Source organism: Sinohyriopsis cumingii, chromosome 18, assembly GCF_028554795.1.
Source record: "Sinohyriopsis cumingii isolate HCF-2022 chromosome 18, ASM2855479v2, whole genome shotgun sequence".
NCBI classification, from domain to species: domain Eukaryota; kingdom Metazoa; phylum Mollusca; class Bivalvia; order Unionida; family Unionidae; genus Sinohyriopsis; species Sinohyriopsis cumingii.
In genome coordinates, this window is record NC_142978.1 from 29,625,897 (window position 1) to 29,647,065 (window position 21,169).

Consider the following 21,169-nt stretch of genomic DNA (forward strand, 5'->3'; position numbering starts at 1 on the left):
GATTTGAAAAGGAGAGTTATTCTTCATTATGCACATATCTGATTATTGACGTAACTCTCTCTACTATACATATGTATAACAATATTTTGCTAACAACTATGAACACATTTTGAATGCATGTCATTCAAAAACTAAAACTTCAAACACACAATATAGTACTTCAAATATGGTGACATTCAAATCAGCACATGTAGGAAATACCCTATTTTGGTATGCATAATGCACACCCCAAGTTTTAACTTAGAAAAATGTAGTTCTGCATATGACGCAATGTGATATAATGCATTCTGAAACATCGGTAAGTTTGCAATTTAACCAAAAACCAAAGAAAAGTAAATAATTGCAAATTTACCAGTAACTAGACAAAGCAAAGTTACTACTGGTATGTTTAGCATACCAAAACTTTAGCGAATGCTGACTTCCTTGAAAGACAATGCTGAGTAAATGAAGCAATGTCCACCGTTAAAAACACAGTCAATTAAATGTTGTTGTTGTTGGGTTTAACGCCATTTTGCAGCACATGATAGGCTATACATGGCGGCCAGTATTAATGGTGGAGGAAGAACCAGAGAAAACCCCGGAAAGAACCACCGACCCACGAGAAGCTACTGGCAAGCTTTCTCACATACCCACATTGGCTGAATCTTAGACTCGAACCGCCGCAGACAGAGGTGAGATGGCAGTGATCCGTAACGAAGAGCGCTTTAGACCACTCGGCCACTCGGGGCCCCTGTCAATTAAATACTGCTCACAAAGAACCAATTTTTTTTCTGAAGAAAAATAAATAAATTGCAAATTTACCTAAACAGATGCATTGTAAATATGTTAAGCATATCAAAACTTAGCCAGCACTAATCAACACAAAAAACACTGAGGCCCCGAGTGGCCAAGTAGTCTAAAGCGCTCTCCGTAACAGATCACTGCCATCTCATTTCTGTCTGCGTGGGTTCGAGTCTCAGATTTGGACAATGTGGGTATGTGAGAAAGCCTGCCAGTAGTTTCTCATGGGTCGGTGGTTCTTTCTGAGAGTTTTCCTGGGTTCTTCCTCCACCATTATAACTATCTGCCATGTATAGCCTGTCTTGTGCTGAAAAATGGCGTTAAACCCTACAACAACAACAACAACAACAAAAAGCACTACCAAGTCAATGAAGCCTTAATTATTATATATATGCAAAGATATATCAAATACTATGATTTAAGATCAGAAATAAAATAAGAACCAATGTTTTCTGACTTTATATATTAATTGATTATTTTGTTTTACAATGTGTCAGTGTCACTGTCACAGACATAACCAATGACAAAAAATTGTATCCCTTAAATGTTCCTCTCACAAGAACATTAACAATGCTTGAATTCAAAATATTATATTTCATTTCAACCAAGATCTAATCAAGAAAAAATGTATTTCATCCACAGTAACTTATGGAATATTCAACATTTATAGTACAGGTATGGTAAGCATTATATCATGTCAGTGCAAATGTGGTATTTTGCAGCTTAAGAACAAGTTACCAGTAATTACATTTATTTCTGGTTGCAGCACAGAACAGAACACTACAAAATGATGTGAAATGAAACAAGTTTTTTAATCAAAGAACAAGACTTTAAAGATTTGTAAGAATTACTTATTTAATTTTGTAAGGCTAGCACCAGTAAATAATTTAGTTACAATTCGATGTGCAACAGATGTAATATTTCACCAGGAGTGACTGTGACATATGAAGGCTGCTAATAGTACCTTTATTCTTTTGTAAAATCGACCTGGAAAAAACTTTCCTTTTAGTTCTTGTATAAAATGCACATTCAAGAATGTAAGAAAATTAGGTGAAAAAAGTGCACGTTATACATATTTAAATATGGTAGCAGCTAGCAATGTACATGATTTCAGAAATGTGGTGTCGATGAGAAGTGAAATTACTTTAGTGCTATAATATTATCTTCATGAAAGAGTAAATGTTCTGTTTCTGAGTGTGTATTTATGTAGATGCTCAACAGAGATCAAGATCAAGTGCATGTGTGTATATTTTAGGTGTTTTATTGCTCCAATGCAAATGAATGTTATTGTATTGATGCATACCTTTATCAGGTTTCCTTCCCACAATTACCTTTTATGAAATATGTACCTATTCTAATCACCCTGCACTATACTTAAAATCGCAGTAATAGACATAAACTCCCCTAATGTGCAGAGAATTAATTTTTGAAAAATTATGCTCAAGAAACTTTTTAACTTTGCAGCCCACCCCTCCATTACCATAATGTAATTGTAGATACATATTAGTATTCACCCTATTTTCCAGCAATAGAGAAAATAAATATTAACAGTAATAATAAAGATGAATTAGGGTGTTTGATGTTACCAGATTAGATATGAAAGTCAGAAAACATTACTGTTATTATTTTATAATAGTAGCTTTATCTTTAACTAATCTACAAAATAGCAAAATTAAATACACTATAATAATATTATAATAAAAAGGTCTCAGTACTTGGTTCTGCTTTGCTGTTTGAGATAAGTCACCACAGTGGAGTTGTGAGACAGAATGAGAACTAAATTCCCATAAAGGTTCTCCAGCCACTAATGAAAAGCTTTCAGAACAGTTTCACCTTGAGGATGTGATATATAATAATGATCCAAAGGGGGCCACACTCATATGGCATCCCAAAAGGTTGCAGACTTGCTCCCCTAGTCCTATGTGTTTGCATCCATAGTGATACACGTATGAATTTCAATTGTAAGACAAGATAATATATAGAAACTTAACTGTATGTATCATGACTCTGCAGAAATTATACAGCAATATTAAATAAGTATTCTATGTTAAGCACCAGACATACATGTAATAATGCAGTTATAGCAATATCAGAGGATGCCATCGTGACCCATGCACTTTGCTTGAAGGTAAAATTAGCTGCAATGTTGGACTGTGATTTAAAAATTAAATGGAAGTATTTTATTTGACCAAACTTTTGTGCCTATGAAACAATAACGAATGAGAAACATCATTTTGTCCATTACTATTGAAATAAAACTAAGTTCCTCACCCTTGCAAAGGTATTAAGTAGCCTTTTGTCATAGTCATCTGTTACTCTTCCACCATATTGTACCTCTCCTAACATGTATCTCACTGTCACCCATGACACTCCCTGCAAAACATCAAGAATAGTTAATAATGTTGTAAAATCCTAAATATCTGAAGCATAGATTTTATGGTAAAGCACAAAATAAAACAAAAGATTGCAAAAAGTTATCATACAAAGAACATCTTTTCACTTTCTCTAAACCTGTTATCACATTTTACTTTATCAAGATATTTAATTCTTTAAGGGATAATTCACTGTAAATGTATATAACCTAAACTATACAAGCAAATGAAGCACCAAAATTCTGCTGGCTGAAATAAGTAGAAGAGACGTTTAATTCCAGCATTAACCATTACCCAATCTCTGAGAAGCGTTTCGGCATTTTCAGTAGTCAAAATGACATGCCACATGGATGATTGCATATGAAATTGTAACTATAATGGAGGACAAATATCAGGTCACAAATGTGACAATATTTATCATTCAGTGGATCTGCATTTCTTGGCTTTGCACAGATAATTATCATATGAAAATAATGTAAACAGTAGTTTAGTTTATGGGAGGGGTAAATTTGTTACACTGTATTTTAGTGACCTGAATCATCAAGTCAGTATACAATTTTGCTGGACTCGATCCAAGCAATTACCTGGTAAATTTTCCACAGACTTTATATCATTCCACACAGGTCACAGACAAACCATGCTAACAAGGTTTCATTCTTGGAAGTTTTAAAATGGGGGCAACTTTCCCTATCCCTTGTCTAAATATGGGCTAATCTAAGATCAATGGGACAAATTTGGCTCTCTTACTTTAGAAATATGGGTCACACAGAAGAATAGGTTTCAGTGATTACAGGATGGTGGAGTGAATAAAAAGCAAGATTTAGTTATGCTATTAATTTACCTGCTATAAATCCTTTTTCATGGGTTCTGAATGCACAAAATATACTAAAGCTGGGTCTTCATTTTTAATTTTAGGCTTGAAAATAAAGTGGAAAACATAAGAACAGAATCCTGTTCAATATTATTGTCTCTAAGATCAAACTTTTTATAGACAAAAATTATACAAGAATGTAATCTCTTGTAGACTGTAACAATCATACCATGTATGTGACTACAAGAATAATGTTTGCTTTCTTTCATTTTTCAGCCTTTAGGTGTGTATTATGTACTTAAGTTTCTTTGAAGGAAGGTGTAACAAGTTTCAAAAGGATCACAAAGTTGACATCTTAAAGCCCATGTCATGCATCTTTTTTGGTAGATAATTATCACCAGAAAAATGACCCATGTCCAAAAAGAGAGTCTGCATCAATCAAACTGGAGGACATTTAGCAAATTAGTTCATTCAGTTTGAGCCAATTAAATGTATAATTCCTGTATAACCTGTGCCCCAGAAACTGCACTGTACTAGTATTATGTGCTATTTAACTCTAGAATGTTGTTGTTGTAGGGTTTAATGCCATTTTTCAGCACAAGATAGGCTATACATGGTTGCCAATATAACTGGTGGAGGAAGAACCCTGGGAAATGCCGGGAAGCTACTGGCAGGTTTTCTCATGTACCCACGTTAGCCAAGCCTGAGACTTGAACCCACACAGACAGAGGTGACATGGCAGTGATCCGAAAAGGTGAGTACTTTAGACCACTCTGGGCCCCAACTGTAGAAGGACATATAAATGTGACTGATGAGCTGACTTTCATTATTACCTTTTTAAGATCCATGTCATCTAGATGATTCTGAACAAACTGAACACTGGCTGTCCAATCAGAGGAGTTGAATTCATATGGAATGTTCCAACCCAGGGGACCAAATTTTCTCCTTTCCTGTCAAAACATTTTTAAGATTAAATATCTTGCATGAATAATTATGTAAACCCAAATACATGAAACACTTCGATGGTCTAATTGCCAACATACTTTTAGATTCTTTGAGGGCTATTTTTTCTGTCTGCCAATTCCATGAATGTTATTATCAGTATTTGCTTTGGAAGTAAATATATAAGATATACCATTGATGCAATTGATGTTTGACATGCTCATTTTATAATAATAATAATAATTTAATAATGAGAATTGCTATACAGAAACCTTTGATATCATAATGAATAGAATCTAGCTTCATGAATGAGAAATTTGAGTTTATTTTTATTCATCACTAAGCTTTGAATACCAGGGCTTGAAATTAACACAAGAAAAGAATCTGCTAGCTGTAATTGTTTATTTACCTGGTAGTGAATAAATTGGGAACTGGCAATTCTTTTACTTTGGTGCCATTTTTATAACCCTTGAGGTGAAACCTTTTCATATTTTAAAATTTCATAGATATAATAAAATTGATTCAGAATGTTAACTTGAAAACCAAATCCTCCATTATACATGTACTTTTTCTGCTAAAAGAAATGTGCCTTCTTATGGGAAGGTTTGACACTTTTACTTATAGCACCTTAGGGTAAATTCAACCATATTCACACCGTAATCATAATCAATTAATTCCTATAATCCTTTTGGAATTACTTCTTATCACACATTGTATAATCCAGGTTGACAAACTTCCAACACTTAAGTCAACCAATCCTGCAGACATAATCAAACAGATAGTGTTTTATCCTGCCTTGGAATTTTCTACCAAACTATCTTGCCCTGATTAAATCAGTCATGTGATCACAGGCAGTATTACTGTAAATATACTACAATGAAAGTGAGGTGTGAAACGAAAATGGAAAAAATTGAATTTTTAAGTAATAATTTTGCATACATGGGAGATATCAATTAGTGATGGGAAGGCTGGGAGATGGGGCTCCGATGTACGGGGAATGGACAATATGATTCAATGGTCAACTGCATAATGATTGTCAGACAACATAGCTAAACCAATCAGTGGCTGATAATTTTCAACAACCTAAAGTTCAGAGACTAATGCTGATAATTAGTAATTGCTTAATTAGGTATGCAAATACTCTGATTTATAATTTCCGATGAAACACTTTTTTTTAACCACTTCATTGTTTGGTGATTGGTTGTGAATGCTGGTTCACTTAGAAAACATCTGCTGGCTAATTGTTTACCCTGGACAAAACAATGATTGTACACTAAATGCACAATAGAAAAACATAAAGAAGACTTGATGGACTGACTGTAAATGATTCAGTGATAATTATATTAATCTTCCAAATAGATTAATAATTATCAGCTTTTTAAAGAGCTCAATATCTTTTTACAAAAAAGCAAAGTGCAGTGTTTGACCTTTGACACAATTCAAACAAACAAGAGCTGAATATAAATATCTAACATACTTCCTGATATAAAGAAATGCATAGTGATAAGATATTATTTTCTACAAGAACACATCTTGCCATATTATTAAATCAAAGTTTTATTTATTTTGGCAATGAAACTTTTAATTATTTCATAAACTGGTGAAATTATGGGAGCCATGCCACAATCAAGCTTTACCTGAATTTGTGTTGTTACAAAGGATGCAAGTTATACCTGAATTTGAGTTGGTACAAAGGATGCAAGTTATACCTGAATTTGAGTTGTTACAAAGGATGCAAGGTATACCTGGATTTGTGTTGTTACAAAGGATGCAAGTTATACCTGAATTTGTGTTGTTAAAAAGGATGCTATAGCAGGGTTTCACTTTCTGTATAAATTCTGAACTGATGTTTTCATTTTATTGTCATTCTTATTTTATTTATTTATTATTATCATTATTATTATTATGCACAAAATGCAGCAATATCTCTACTGCTAACTTAAGCATATTCAGCTATGAGCTGATAGGAAGGGATTAATTTCTTGCTCAATATCTGCCATGCTGACATTCATTCCGAGGAGTAGTAAGCCTAAGTTAAGGCAAGTCTAAATAGTGCTACAGAAATTAATAATAAAATTTAATGTTGCCTCAATTTTTCATATATATTTTAGTGTATTCTGTTACTGTGAATCATTTATTTGTGTTATTTTGTTTTAGTGTTTTTGAACAACAGAAAAAAACTTGCATCTTCATTGGTACTTAAAACCCTGAAAGGGATAGGGCTAAATCCTATTGTTTGCTTCACAGAAGGATTTATTATTGTGGTTTGTAGCAATTTTGAAATTGTCACATGCCAGTTGGCTCAAAATTGGTTAAATTACATCAGGGTGAATAGCTGAAAAGTTGTGTGCCACAAAATTGTTCTTGCAACTGTGACATTTAAAATATTTTTTAGAATCTACATTTGTTTTCACTTGTTTGACCCAGAATATTTTGAGTGCTTGAGAAGCTGTTACTTTGAAACAAACATACCTACCAAGATTTCTGATTAGCTAAACACAACCAATTACACTGTGTTTTATGTTTACACAAACCAATTATGGCTGGCTTGGATACTGTGTGTTTATTTGCTATCTGAAGTATTCGCATGATCCTGATAAATGAATGTCATGTTCTTAAACTGCTCCCAGTGATGAAGGCAAACAACACCACTTCCTGCACAAAACTGTTTGATCTTTGTACTGAATTTAGCCCACCCGCCTCCCAGGATGTGAAAATAACAGTGCAAAAGGAATAATATGTCTGTTTTTAGTTACATATTCTAAATTCCTTTAAAACAATGAGGCAATAATAGTTTTTCTGCAAAAGCTAGCAGTGGAGTTTTTAAAGATGTGAGAGCATGATCTGGCAAGGAGTTTGATTATGTTCTGAGATATTTCATAATAAGACATTTTATGGCAAATGTAAATACCATAATGCAGTGAATGTATAATGTTGCCATTACCACCCCTTTAAAATGGAAATTTTGTCCTAAAACCGTATGGTGCTCAAAGGTCTTATAGCCCGTCAGCTTCTTTTAAATGTTACTGGTTCTGTTGGCAAGAATGTTTTTATTTATTTAATTTTAAACACTGCAAGCCAGGATGCTTTTTGTGAAAGTTTGTATAAATGTGAAAGGCTTTCAAGCTTGAACACTTTCTGTCAAATCTGCCAAATTCTTTTCAAAATCTTTTAAGAACAAGTTTTCAACCATTGTTCTATTTTAGGAACAGCTACCATATTTAATGACAGATTGTGATCATTTGTATAAATCTTTAACCCCTTCATGTCAAGATAGTGTCAGTATAATTTGGTCAAATTCTATTAAGTCCTTTTGGAGAAAAAACCATTTAAATGATTTCTTTCGTTACTAATGGCAGTCATTTTGACAGTGAACTAGCATCATCTGTATAACTTGGAAAATTCTTACTGCTATATTTTCTTTCAAATTTGGTCAAATTTTCCTGTACAATTTTTGTTAAGTTATTTAAAGGCTTTTACCTAATTTTAGCAATTGTGGCTACATTTTACTGTTCATCAGCCTTACTGGTATAAAAAATCCACTATGCCAGGATATTTTTTGTCACATCTGGTCAAATTCTACTGAAAAAGCATAGAAAGTAGGTCTTCAAAAGTTGCTACAATTTTAGCAATTTGATGGTGCATTGGCATTATGTGAACAAACTGAAAGTTGAAAGATATTCATGAGAGAATGCTTTATGTCAAATTTGGTCCCATTCTGTTGATCACTCATTGTTGAAAAGTTGTTTAAACACTTTTTAAATTTGAGTAATGAGATCCATATGGAATGAAAAAAAACCCAGAAATTCTTGTATGCCATAATGCCTTCTTTACAATCACATGCACATTGGTCAAGCAGTTTTTCAGAAGCTGGAAATATTAATTATGAACAGATGATTGACAACACATAATGGACAACCAGGTGAGCTAATATTGCATGTGCAATCTATTTATATAGTGGGAACTCTTGCCATAAAATAGAAGGGGAACATTTTTAATCCAATTAAAATCAAATCTCCACAGTCCCATGAAGATACGACAGACACCAATAAAAGCTAATGTTCTGGTGAACTATGGAATTCCCAGTACACTTATTTTAGTAGCATATCCAATAAAGTATTACCTTTCATGTTATGGAGAGATTAAAAAATGAAAGTTGTGATTTGATTGGTAAACAACAATGTCAGCAGAACATGTCCACTTATCGATGTCCATCAGATCACCACAGAGACTCTTAAGATATGATTTTAATTAGATTTGGACAATTTCAGACATCACAAAATTTGCCATTTCTCAGTTGTGAGTGATGGGTACTCACAGTGTGACTTCTAGTTAACTTTCCAACAATTCTGAGATGCATTTTAGAAACATTTTCTTTAGGCATTGACAGTTAAGACTTTATTGTCACTACCAGATTCTGAGAAAGAAATATAAAAAAAATGGATTTTTTCTTTTGTCATTCAACTTCCATTAAATTATTCAATTCAAATTCCTGCAATCTCAATTCATCTATATATTCAGATTAATATACAAACTTCTTAGGGCTTGAAAGTAAATCATACTACACCAAGCATTATGATTTAGTAGGACAAATCACTATTGTTTCATGTCAAGTTTAGCAATATGAGCACATGCATGCATGAAAACACAAAAGAAGTACTTGGTTGACATAACGTAATGAAATCATCAACTCCCTTAAAGCCAGTATAAAGCATCTACAGAATTCTGGGAGTTTTGCTTTCGACGTCATGTAGAAATTATTCAACTTATAAAACTTACCATTTGTTACAGAGATAATTACTCTTCTTAAAATTCCTTTTCCATCTTTAAAAGAAAAAGTACTGGCACTTGTAACAGAACACATTAATAATATGTGATTTAAACTTGGCATTCATGAATATTAATGTCTGCATCACAAGAAATTCTTCTGAAGCATTGCTAATATTCCCTTACAAAAATAAAAGCTAAAATAAATACTACATTATTTAGGGTTCAGCAGCAAGTAAAGTAACATATACAAATTTTTTAACAATAACAGTATATATTTACCTGAACAACTGTATGCAGGAAAGATACAGCAAACAGCATGGGTTTCCACTGAGGCAAAGCATTGATATCCACGTAGTCTTGTGTAATACCAGCATAGGTCCTCTTCAGGCCAGCTTTAATTCCTTGAGGAGGTTCATTGGTGAACTTGATTGAACACTGAACAGAATTAAGTATACATTTTATCAACCAGATGAGACATATGTTGTTTAAAATTGGGTCTTAAACCGATACAATATATTCAAACTGAGTGGAGAAAGTGATGATTCGACTTTGTGGTGTCCAGTATCATCACATGTGCCCACACTCACTTAAGACAGCCACACACAGACACTGAATAAAAACAAACACAAAGTTTATGTCTTTCAAAATTCATTCAACAGTGGATTATTTTCTTACTTAACTGGCTAAGAATAGTTTGGATGATGCCATGTTAAGTCCTTTGAACACTGCTGTGGGAAAGCCCATTAGGCTAAGCTGCATATGTATTAAAAAAATACTGAAGAACAAATGTTGCTACACATCAATGCCTTGAATGAAAATGTTTAAGCCATCATTATTAAAGATTAATAGCATGTTTGTGATCAACAGCAACATTTTTGTTAAGTCTGATTTTATTCCAAATATAAAAAGCAAAACATGATTAGTCAAAATGGTGTATAAAGTGTGGTTCATCTTTTCAGGGTATTATTTTATTTTTTGCATACACTGAAAACACCATATTGATGTAGTCATTCTGGAGTGTATGACATTTGTCAGCACTGAACTACCACATAGCATATTTACCACTCCCTCAAAGCAAATACAGAAGCATAAAGAAAATTTTCTATCCTGAGATAAATTGAGCAAGATCTTTGGTGAAGTCTGAAGAATGCTATCATCCAGCCTTGAATGAGTGCCAAGATGACCACAGTGGCTAGATATCACTATAAACTGGCACACTGCAGACATCGTAGTGATATGACTGAAAAAGTGTTGAAGCTACTTTACAATAAAATTCACACACACAAACACATACACACACACATGCTGAATTCAGGAAAGGAGAATGGATAGTTTTTGTTTTAACTTGAACAAAAATATAACATATTAGACTTGTGAAATAATAAGTCTAATAGTTATGGCAAGTTTTATTTGTCCATTGCCATGGCAACAGATATGGCAGAAATATTCCAACATATGTATCTTTTTTCAGAATTCATAACTCAGATGCTTCAAAAAGCTTTCAAAAAACAAAGCTTGAAATTAAAACAATGATGTCAGCATAAGAACCAACATGAAAATTTCAAGCAATTGCGATTATTTTTCATTTTTCTATCACTTTCTTTAATTAAATTATTAATATCAGTATGTCAGTTTTTTTAATCTGCCAGCTTTTACTCATATATAGAAACTCCATGTACTGTACAGAAAGCTGTCCCTATTCAAATTTGTTTAAACAAGATGCAGGTCTTGTGTCAAATTTCACAGACTCTTGGCCAAAGCATGAACTCTATAATTGTATCTTCATACGTTTGATAGCTGATGTTTACACAATGTAAGAATGATCTTTTCATTGAAAATAATTTAAGTCACAATAGCCTTTATTTTGTATACTGCATGGAATTGCCATATTTATGCATGACATTCTTCTAAAAATACTGGTAATGAAGAAAACAATACAACAATAAATTTGGTGATTTCATTCTGGCAAATATAAAAATCTAGTCATGAAAGTAAACATAAGTTCACTGATAATGATTTAACACAAATAGTCTGAAAAATAAATAAATAAATAAAACAACTGTCAAAAACTATCAACATTACTCTTCCTGTACACCTATCGGTGGCTACTGGTGGGATGCCTGAAAACACACACTAGGGCAAATGTGTACATCATATTGAGCATATTCATAAACTGTCAATTTTTCTGTCATATTTTTATAACACTTCTTGCTCAGTCCTAGCCAAAGAGTTAAAAGACATGCAGTCTGTACAGCAAGAACAGCTTTTCTTGTTCTGTCTGGAAAAATCTCCAAACACTATTTTGAGAACATAAGTTTGAAAGTCTGGAAGCATGTATTTCTTCTCAAAGTCACCATCTCATACAATATAATAAAGACATTGATGAGGAAATAGAAACAATATTTCCACTATTTCTAGCATTTTATCATATACCATATTTAGAAAAATTGTCTAGATTCAGGGACATATTTTTTAGAGGAATATGAAGTACAACTCTGCAGAAGTGCCCGATTCTTGCAAGACTGGCCAAAAGAAATCAGTAGATGCATCCAGTTTTGATAAAGCAAATAGAATGCTAAAGAGACAGAAAAACCAACCATGGACTATTATATTCCCATGGGCAGAAAAATGAGAAAACAATAGAACAGTATTAGCTTTATGGAAAAGGTGTCGCCTTTGAAGGAAAAATTTTAAAGGCAACCCAAGGAACACCATGTCCAGAACTTAAGGATGTTGATCCTAAGTTGAAGAATGTTTTAAAAATTCTTTTGATAAATTTAAAGTGAATGTAGTATGCTGTATTGCTTAAAGATGAAATGAAAATATGTTAAATAGAATATGGTCATTTATTTTTTTCTTCCAGTGTCATTGACAATGCACTGATTTGAAATGGAATTAATCTAATTAATTTATCAGAGAAAAGAAGGTGTAATATTGATTCCTTCTACATGCAAAACAAAGTTTAAAAAAAGGCATCGGAAAAGAATTGTGAATTGCTCTAGTAACACCACAATACAAATCTTTCTTCATTCAGAATCAGGATGTCAACCTTAGTCTCTACCACAGAGACAAAATTCATCTAAGCAGAAAAGGAACCTCTCAGCTACTGAGAAATATTAACATGTATGCCCCTATTTTCAAGCACTTTAATGAAGAGTGTTGTCTCAACTGTGGAGAAACTGGGCACATGACACAGGTATGCCATCATGGCAAACAGATCGAGTGTTTTAGGTGCCATTAATATGGACACAAACAAAGACTTTGTCCATCAATGTATACATATTAGGAAGCTGGCAAAGAGGAGAATGCCAACGCTTCATTTACAAAAAAACTAAATGTACCCAGTGGGACTCTTGACTCTAACTATTCAATGGACACTATTGTAGATGCAAATGTAAATGGATTTTCAGGGTTTGTATGTGACTTTGAAGATGCTAATATATATGAACATTTAAATATAGAAATAGGATGTCAGAATGATAAAAGTAGTATGGAGACAATCTCAGTGAGTACCCCATTGCATGATGACATACATGTAATTGATATGAAACTAAATACAAAAGGTTTTAACATAGGTCACTTAAATGTACAAGGTATAGTGGGAAAGATAGACCAGATTAAGTTAATGTTGTCTTCCATGGAAAATAATATACATGTTTTAGGACTCACTGAAACCAAATTAAATGCTAACCACAATGATGATCTATTTCACTGTCAAGGCTACAATAAACCATTTCGTAGGGACAGAGAGACAGCAGGGGGGGTCTTGTTGTATACATTAGGGAAGATGTAAATGTAAAAAGGCGACTTGACTTGGAGTCACATGAAATTGAGAGTATCTGGGTGGAAATTTTTCAAAATAATGCAAAATCTTTCCTAGCTGGTTTCATTTATAGACCACCTTCCTCCAAAGCATTTTGGAATGACAACTTTTTGAAACAAATAGAAAATGTTCTAGCACAGGAGAAAGAAACATATATACTCGGAGATATAAATAAGGACCTTCTCAATACTCAAATAAGGAACAACTGGATGGAATTTATTGAATCATTAGGCCTAGACCAGCTGGTAAATGAGCCTACAAGGGTAACAGAAAAATCAAGCACTCTTATTGATCACATTTATACTAACCTACCAGACAATGTGGCTTGTGTTAATGTACCGAATGTTGGTCTTAGTGACCACTATCCTACTTTTTTGACAAGAAAGGTTAAATGCAAGAAAAATAAGAAAAATACACATAAAACGATCACTTACAGATCGTTCAAAACTTTTAATGAAGAACAATTTCTCAATGACCTATATAAAGTTCCATGGAGTATGATCCAAAATTTGGATGACATAGATGAAGCCATGAGGGTGTGGACTGACTTATTTATGGATGTAGTATCTAAGCATGCACCACTGAAAGTACATCGAGTAAAGACTGATATTCAACCTAATTGGCTTACTACTGAAATCCTAGATGCTATGAAAACACGAGACAAATTCAAGGCTATGGAAAACCATGCACAATATAAAGTATGGAGAAATAAAATAACAAGTATGATCAAAAAAGCTAAAGAAAACTTATTATCAATCATTGCTTGAAAACAAAAAGAGCAACACAAACTCCATTTGGAAAGTCTTCAATGAACTCACTGGAGGAACGCACAAAAAACAGACAAATAAAATTCACTCACTTCTGGTAAATGACACCATAGTCACTGATGAAACTGACATTGTAAATGTTTTCAATGATTTTTTCATCAACATTACCACAAAGTTAAAAGAGCCAGTGATAGAAAACAACTTTAATGAACTGAAAAAGTTCTGCAGCAGTAAAATCTCAAAGGAGGTATGTTTCTCTATCCCACCAGTGTCAAAAAACTTTCTTAAAAAATGTCTCAGTGAACTTGATACCAAGAAAGCTACAGGACTTGATCAGATTGGTCCATGACTCATTAAATCGTCTGCCTTTGCTATTGTAGATAGCATAACATTCATAATTAATTTAAGTATTGCAACCTCATCTGTCCCCAAAATATGGAAAACTGCAAAAGTAACTCCTATTCACAAATCTGGTTCTAAGGATGATGCTGATAACTACCGACCAATTTCAATACTACCAAACTTGTCAAAATTGATTGAAAAACATGTCCATGACTCATTCATGTCATATTTAACCAAACACTTGCTGTTACACCCTAATCAATCAGGCTTTAGACAGAACCATTCCTGTGAGACTGCCTTGATCTCCCTAACTGATAAATGGCTTCAAGCACTTGACCAAGGTAGAATAATAGGAACTGTATTTGTAGATTTCAGGAAAGCTTTTAACATGGTGGATCATGAAATCCTTTTGAAGAAACTGAAAATCTACCAGTGTGATGAAAGAACAATTAGATGGTTTACTTCGTACTTAAATGAGAGAACACAACATGTTTACATAAATAATGTTCTGTCTGAACCTGAAACAATTAGATATGGAGTACCACAAGGCTCAATTCTAGGTCCACTACTATTCATTTTATTTATTAATGACCTACCACTTTTACTAAGAGACTCAATAACATCTACAGATCTCTATGCAGATGACACAACATTGTCAGACATCCAAAACACAAAGCATGAGCTCGAAATTTCTTTACAGAATGCACTAAACAAACTGGAAAACTGGTGCACATGTAATGGCATGGTGGTAAATACTGGTAAAACTAAAATATTACTTATCTCAACACGGCAAAGAAGGACAAATCTTGATAGTGATGAACTATGTCTGACATGGAAGGATACAAATCTGCAAATAGTCTGTCATGATAGGCTACTTGGTGTTCTGGTAGATAATAACCTATCATGGACTGAACATATCAAACATACCAGTAAAAAAGTCAATTCAAGTTTATGGCTTCTCAGTAGGATAAGACATTTTCTCCCTGAAAGGCACAGGAAACTATTTTATAACAGTTACATACAACCCTATTTGGACTACTGTAGTACAGTATGGGGTAATTCAAATGATAAAAACATAGCAAAGCTGGCACATCTTCAAAAAAGAGCATTTGGGCTAATATCAATCCAGAAAGAAAGCAAGGAAAGTTTAGCTGGTAGGTTAAAAATATTACCTATTAAAGACCGAATCTGTTTGAGAAAAGCCAAATTAATGTACAGGATATCTCAGAATAGTGCTCCTGAATATTTACAATCACTATTCCAGTATAGGCTACCTGGTAATACTCCCCACCTGCGATCCATGTCAACCAAACAGTATAAAATTCCCAAACCAAATAAGGAGTTATTTAAAAAAAGTTTCCAATACTCTGGAACTCTGCTCTGGAATAGTATTCCAGCTGAGATTAGAAATGCCCACTCTATTTCCTTCTTCCAAACCCAATATATCCAGTGGCTTCAGAGATGCAGCTTAAATAAATGAATTCCCTTGTATGAGGGCCTCAAGGTAGATTAGTTTTTAGCTAATTGTGTTACCCTCTTTAAATAAGGTCATTATTATTATTATTATTATTATTATTACCACAAGCAATCATAGCTATCAGTTATTCAATGCTCTAATTTCACATTTTTTAATTATAATATTAAATATTTCACAATGAATGAGCATTCACAATATAAAGACATATATTGGTGATACAACACAAATATTATTTTCAAGTATTACATGGAAAAAAAGACTTGGATTGCAACTTAAAAAATTCAATAGAGAACTCTGAAATTTGTTGTTGTTGTTGTAGCATTTAACGCCATTCTTCAGCACAAGATAGGCTATACGTGGCAGCCAGTATTAATGGTGAAGGAAGAACCCAGGAAACCTCCAGAAAGAACCACTGACCTACGAGAAGCTACCGGCAAGCTTTCTCACATACCCACATTGGCTGAGCCCAAGACTCGAACCCACACAGACAGGTGAGATGGCAGTGATCCGTAATGGTGAGCGCTTTAGATCACTCGGCTACTCGGGGCCCCTTTCTGAAATTTGTCTTGTTAACATGTGAAGAAACTTATATATGCAGAAAATGAATACAATCTTAATTAAATGTGAACGTCTATTTGTAAACCATATATCAATTAAGACATTAGCATAATATTCTTCATCAATTCTGGATTGAAGAGCATGATTTTAAAACTTCTTATTTATCCTTATGATGTACAGGTATATGTTAGATGTAGAGATCTCTGTTCTATTGTCTACTGTTAGTTTTACTAAAAAAAAAAAAAAAAAAAGCATAACTCTAAAGTATGCTGACTATGAGTGAACATGTTAAAAATAAACCAAACCAAAAATACTAATTAATATAAACTGCAGTCTTTTATTAATATTCAGGGTGTATGTGTATATATATATGTTTGTAGCAGAAAGGTTGATAAGTACATGCAAATGCAGATATACTAAATGAAGAGAGAAAAAAATATCAGCTTCAACATACAGCTTGCCTATTTAGAAACTTTCCTAACAGATGCACCTAAGATCATGGTGGCAGAAAAGGCTGTGTCCTCTATGTAGATAGCTGGCTGGGTTCCTGCAGCTCCTTTGGGAAACCAGTTGTGGGTTTCACAGTGCTACAAGCAGAGATTCCACTGGATTCCATAGTGCAGAACAGTTCAATGCTGTTTAAAAATGTGTCCATGTAAATATGGTGACCTTTCCATTGAGCCCCTTACTGTACATTTATATTCTTGATGCCAGCACATGTCTTCTGTCTTTGTCAAATGATTCCCATGAGGATGAAGAGTCCAGTAAAAGATACTTTTCCCTCTGGGTTGCTGTCTGAACACTGCTTTTCACCTTCATGCTGCTGGGCTGCATATCATTTGCTCTGGTCTGCTAGTATGTAGAATAAGTCCTCAAATAGCAAATAAAAATAATACAGTGTTATGGCGTATTCAAGCACAGTGGTTGGTCAATTAGGTACAGTAAACATCCAGATATCAACAGCAATGATAACTGATGATCGAAAGTCATCATCATTGTCTAGGTTGTTCATTCTGGAGTGGTTTCTCACTCCACTTACATTTCATCTGACATCTTCATATCACTAAAATCATTAAAAACAGTTTTCTCAACAAAGGTGCAAAGCAACTCACCTGAAGAAGACTGATTGGGAATTTCGGATGAACTTCTGTAGTGATCCATACTCTGAACTGATCATGAATCTGGGGAGTATCCACCAAAATATCTAACAACTCATCCATGAAATTCAAACCCAAGTGACAGTTTTGCAGCAAGACCCAGCCACCCTGCAGAAAGAAACTTCCATCATAATTTAATTAGCATGACAATTTTTTCCTAAACAGAAATAATGTAAATTTTAACTTTTATTTGTGATGTACAAATTTATGTAGATTTTGTTGTCACTCAGAATCTTGAATTTTAAAACCCAACAATAGGTGTGCTGCCTTAAAAGAAACAAAAGGTCCAAGTGAGTCTGATGTTACCTGCCTGGCTTACCGAACTTAATAGTTGAGCATTCCATTAAGGAGGCTTATGTATTTGGTAAAAAGAACCTTATGTAAACTATTCAAAAACTTTATATCATGTAAATTTTGCCTATTTTACAAATTATTTCCAAAGATAAAGGTATAATTAACATGAATAATATTTTCCTCATAACTGGGATCATCTAAATTTAAACTGCGATGAGATAACGATTTACCAAGTTATCAAAATTGGATGAAAAGTACAGTCTCTAGATCAAGAAATGTTCAGTGATTCAGATGTAAGACCGTTTTAGTGTATTCAGCTTGCATTTATTCAACAACTTAAGACAATGATAATATACTGGTAAGCTTATTTAACAAGCTTGATTACAATTCAATTGCAATTTTGTATCCAGAGGTATAATGAACTCAGCCAATCAGATACAAGACTCAGTAATATGTGTTGATCTTGTTCAGAATCAAGCTGACCAAACATCTTGATAATATAAGATTATTTCACAGGTCTGATTAAAATGAGATCAGCAAAATAGATGCTATACTGCTGAAAGAATTAGCCAATAAAATGCAAGAACACATTAATATCCATTTATCTTGTTCTTAATGAAACTCAACTGAGCTATTGATAATATAGACTTATTTCACTAAGTTTGATCAAAATCCTATCTAAATAGTTTATACCATGGTGAAGAAACTCAGCCAATCAGATACAATATCACCTTATAAATATGTATAGGTTTCATTCATAATAAAAGCCGTCCAGTATGTTGATATTAGACCAGTAACCAAGTGTTATTAAAATTGGGTCAGAAATACTGTCTCTTGAGTGGTAAGAAGTTCAGCCAAGTAGATGCAAGATATCTCGTTTATATTTTCACATCTCTTTCATAATAAAACTCACTGAACATCTTAAAAACATCAATGTATTCAACAAGTTTGGTAAAGAGTTACTAATGTGTTGACATGCTAATCCATTCCAGTGCAAAATCACCTCATTAATATCCATAGATCTTGCTTATAATTGTACTCTTCTGTTAGATCTTGAGGATTTAAGCCTACTGAAATCCAAGTTCTATAAAAATCAAAATATAATTTGAGTTAGTAGAGTCAAGACAAGCTTAGCCAATCACATACAAGATCACCTCAATATTTATGCATAAATCCAACTCTTTAATGATCTCATGTGAGATGATGATAATATAAGCATAGATTCAAGTTTGATCAGGCAGCCAAGGTACCTCAGCTGGTAGAGTGTCAGATTTGTAATCCAAAAGCCATGCGTTTGATACCTATCCAGGTGGGTCAAAGTTTGCTACCTTGGTGTGTTGTTGGGAATGGCACCTAGTTCCCGTTTCCTTGGAATGAGGAATGACATAGCCAATGAGGTGAAAGTGCCATTGCAACCAAAAACCACAACCAACCAAGTTTTATTAAAGTCAGATCAGAAATGTGACTTCCAGAGTGATAACTACATCAGCCAATCAGATGCAAGATCACCTCATTTGTATGTATGAATCTTGCTCATTACTGAATTTTCACATTAGCTTATATTCCAAATTTCATTAAAACTGATAGAAATTTTGCCTTGATTTGATGTTTTATGGGACAGCAACACAAGTAGGTTATTTAGTATTGAGGCAAAATCAGAGTAAACTGCCTTACCCAAGGGCATCAGATCAGAAATATGGTCTCAAGAGTGGCAAGAATCTCAATCAATCAGATACAAAAGCATGTTATTAAAATGCATAAATCTTGTTAAGTACTAAACTCAACCAACAGCCTAATGATACAAGCCAATGTTCCAAGTCTGATCAAAATCAGATAAGCTATGTCTCCAAGTGGTAACAAACTCAGTCTGTCAGGTGCAAAATTACCTAGTTAATATGTGTAAATCTGCCCAGTTGTTTAGACCATTAGAGATCTTAGTGATATAACCCCATTTTTTTAAGTTTGGTTAAAAAAGTGAATTAGAGGTATGACCTTCATTCCATGGATCTCTTTCTGAATACATGGCTCAAGTTGTATTTGATAAATTTCAAATTGTCTCTCACCCACTAACCACGCAGATCTACAAAGTCAAAACATAACAATTTTGGCTTGATTGTGGTGCATAGAAAGTGATCAAGATCACAAGTAACATGTCTGAATGAATGCTGATCAAATGAATGAAGGTACAGTAGTTCCGCTGCCTGTGAAATGCTATTTTTAGATTGGTAACCCCCCCAACCACAAAAAACTCTTTATCTGAAGGCTGGAGGTAGGAAATCTGATATAAATCTGGCTTGAAAGACAGACTCAAAAGTTCATATGTCACAACAAGGTTAATATGAATGAGTAGATTTCATGTGATATACTGTTATTAGCATTTAATTTTTGTGAAACATTAAATAGCATATTGCCAACTTACTGTCTGCATGAAATTGTTAACAAGTTTTCTGGCATGGATCTCTTGCCCCTGACCCATGGATATGGCCCTTATTTCTAAAAAAGATCAATAATAATAATAATAATAATAATAATAATAATGATAATAATAACATCTTTATTTAAAGAGGGTAACTCAGTTAAATACAACTAATCTTCCTTGATGCCTTCTACAAGGGCAAAAAAATATAGCTTCATGCAAATGTATCTCTCATAAAAATAACCATTTGCAAGTAAGCACATCAACAAATACATACAGTACAGCTCACGTATGACTTCTGTTTATGGTAACTCCAAACTTCTTGATGTTTACATTTTCAACTAATTTATCATACATGTTAAGTTTGAAAGTTTAATTTTTCTCAGCTGTTCTCATAAGCATACATTTTGTCTTTGATTCCCTTACTACAATTTTGTTTTCATTTTACCACACCTCAATTAATGTATAGTCTGAACTTAGCTTGCAATTCCAGGGTATAGACATTGCTACTTGATGAAGAAACTGTTGCATCATATGCAAATGTAGAGTACAGAGTGGAAGGTCATTAATAAATAAAAGGAGAATGTGACCCATTATAGAATGTTGTGGAACAGAGACATGTTGAATCCTATCATGTTACTATGACTTGAACCAATTTTT

The 21,169-nt window shown here is 33.5% G+C and overlaps 1 protein-coding gene across 1 annotated transcript in view; it reads right to left on the minus strand.

Annotated features, from left to right (window-relative positions):
• LOC149776300 (dynein axonemal heavy chain 8-like) overlaps positions 1–21,169 on the minus strand; it is a 565,538-nt gene that overhangs the window by 24,525 nt on the left and 519,844 nt on the right. The window contains exons 79-83 of the mRNA XM_089942774.1: positions 20,513–20,586; positions 17,755–17,907; positions 9,955–10,110; positions 4,797–4,913; positions 3,052–3,153 (exon numbers count right to left, since the gene is read on the minus strand). Coding sequence (XP_089798900.1) covers positions 3,052–3,153; positions 4,797–4,913; positions 9,955–10,110; positions 17,755–17,907; positions 20,513–20,586 — 602 coding nt within the window. The remainder of the gene's footprint in view (positions 1–3,051; positions 3,154–4,796; positions 4,914–9,954; positions 10,111–17,754; positions 17,908–20,512; positions 20,587–21,169) is intronic.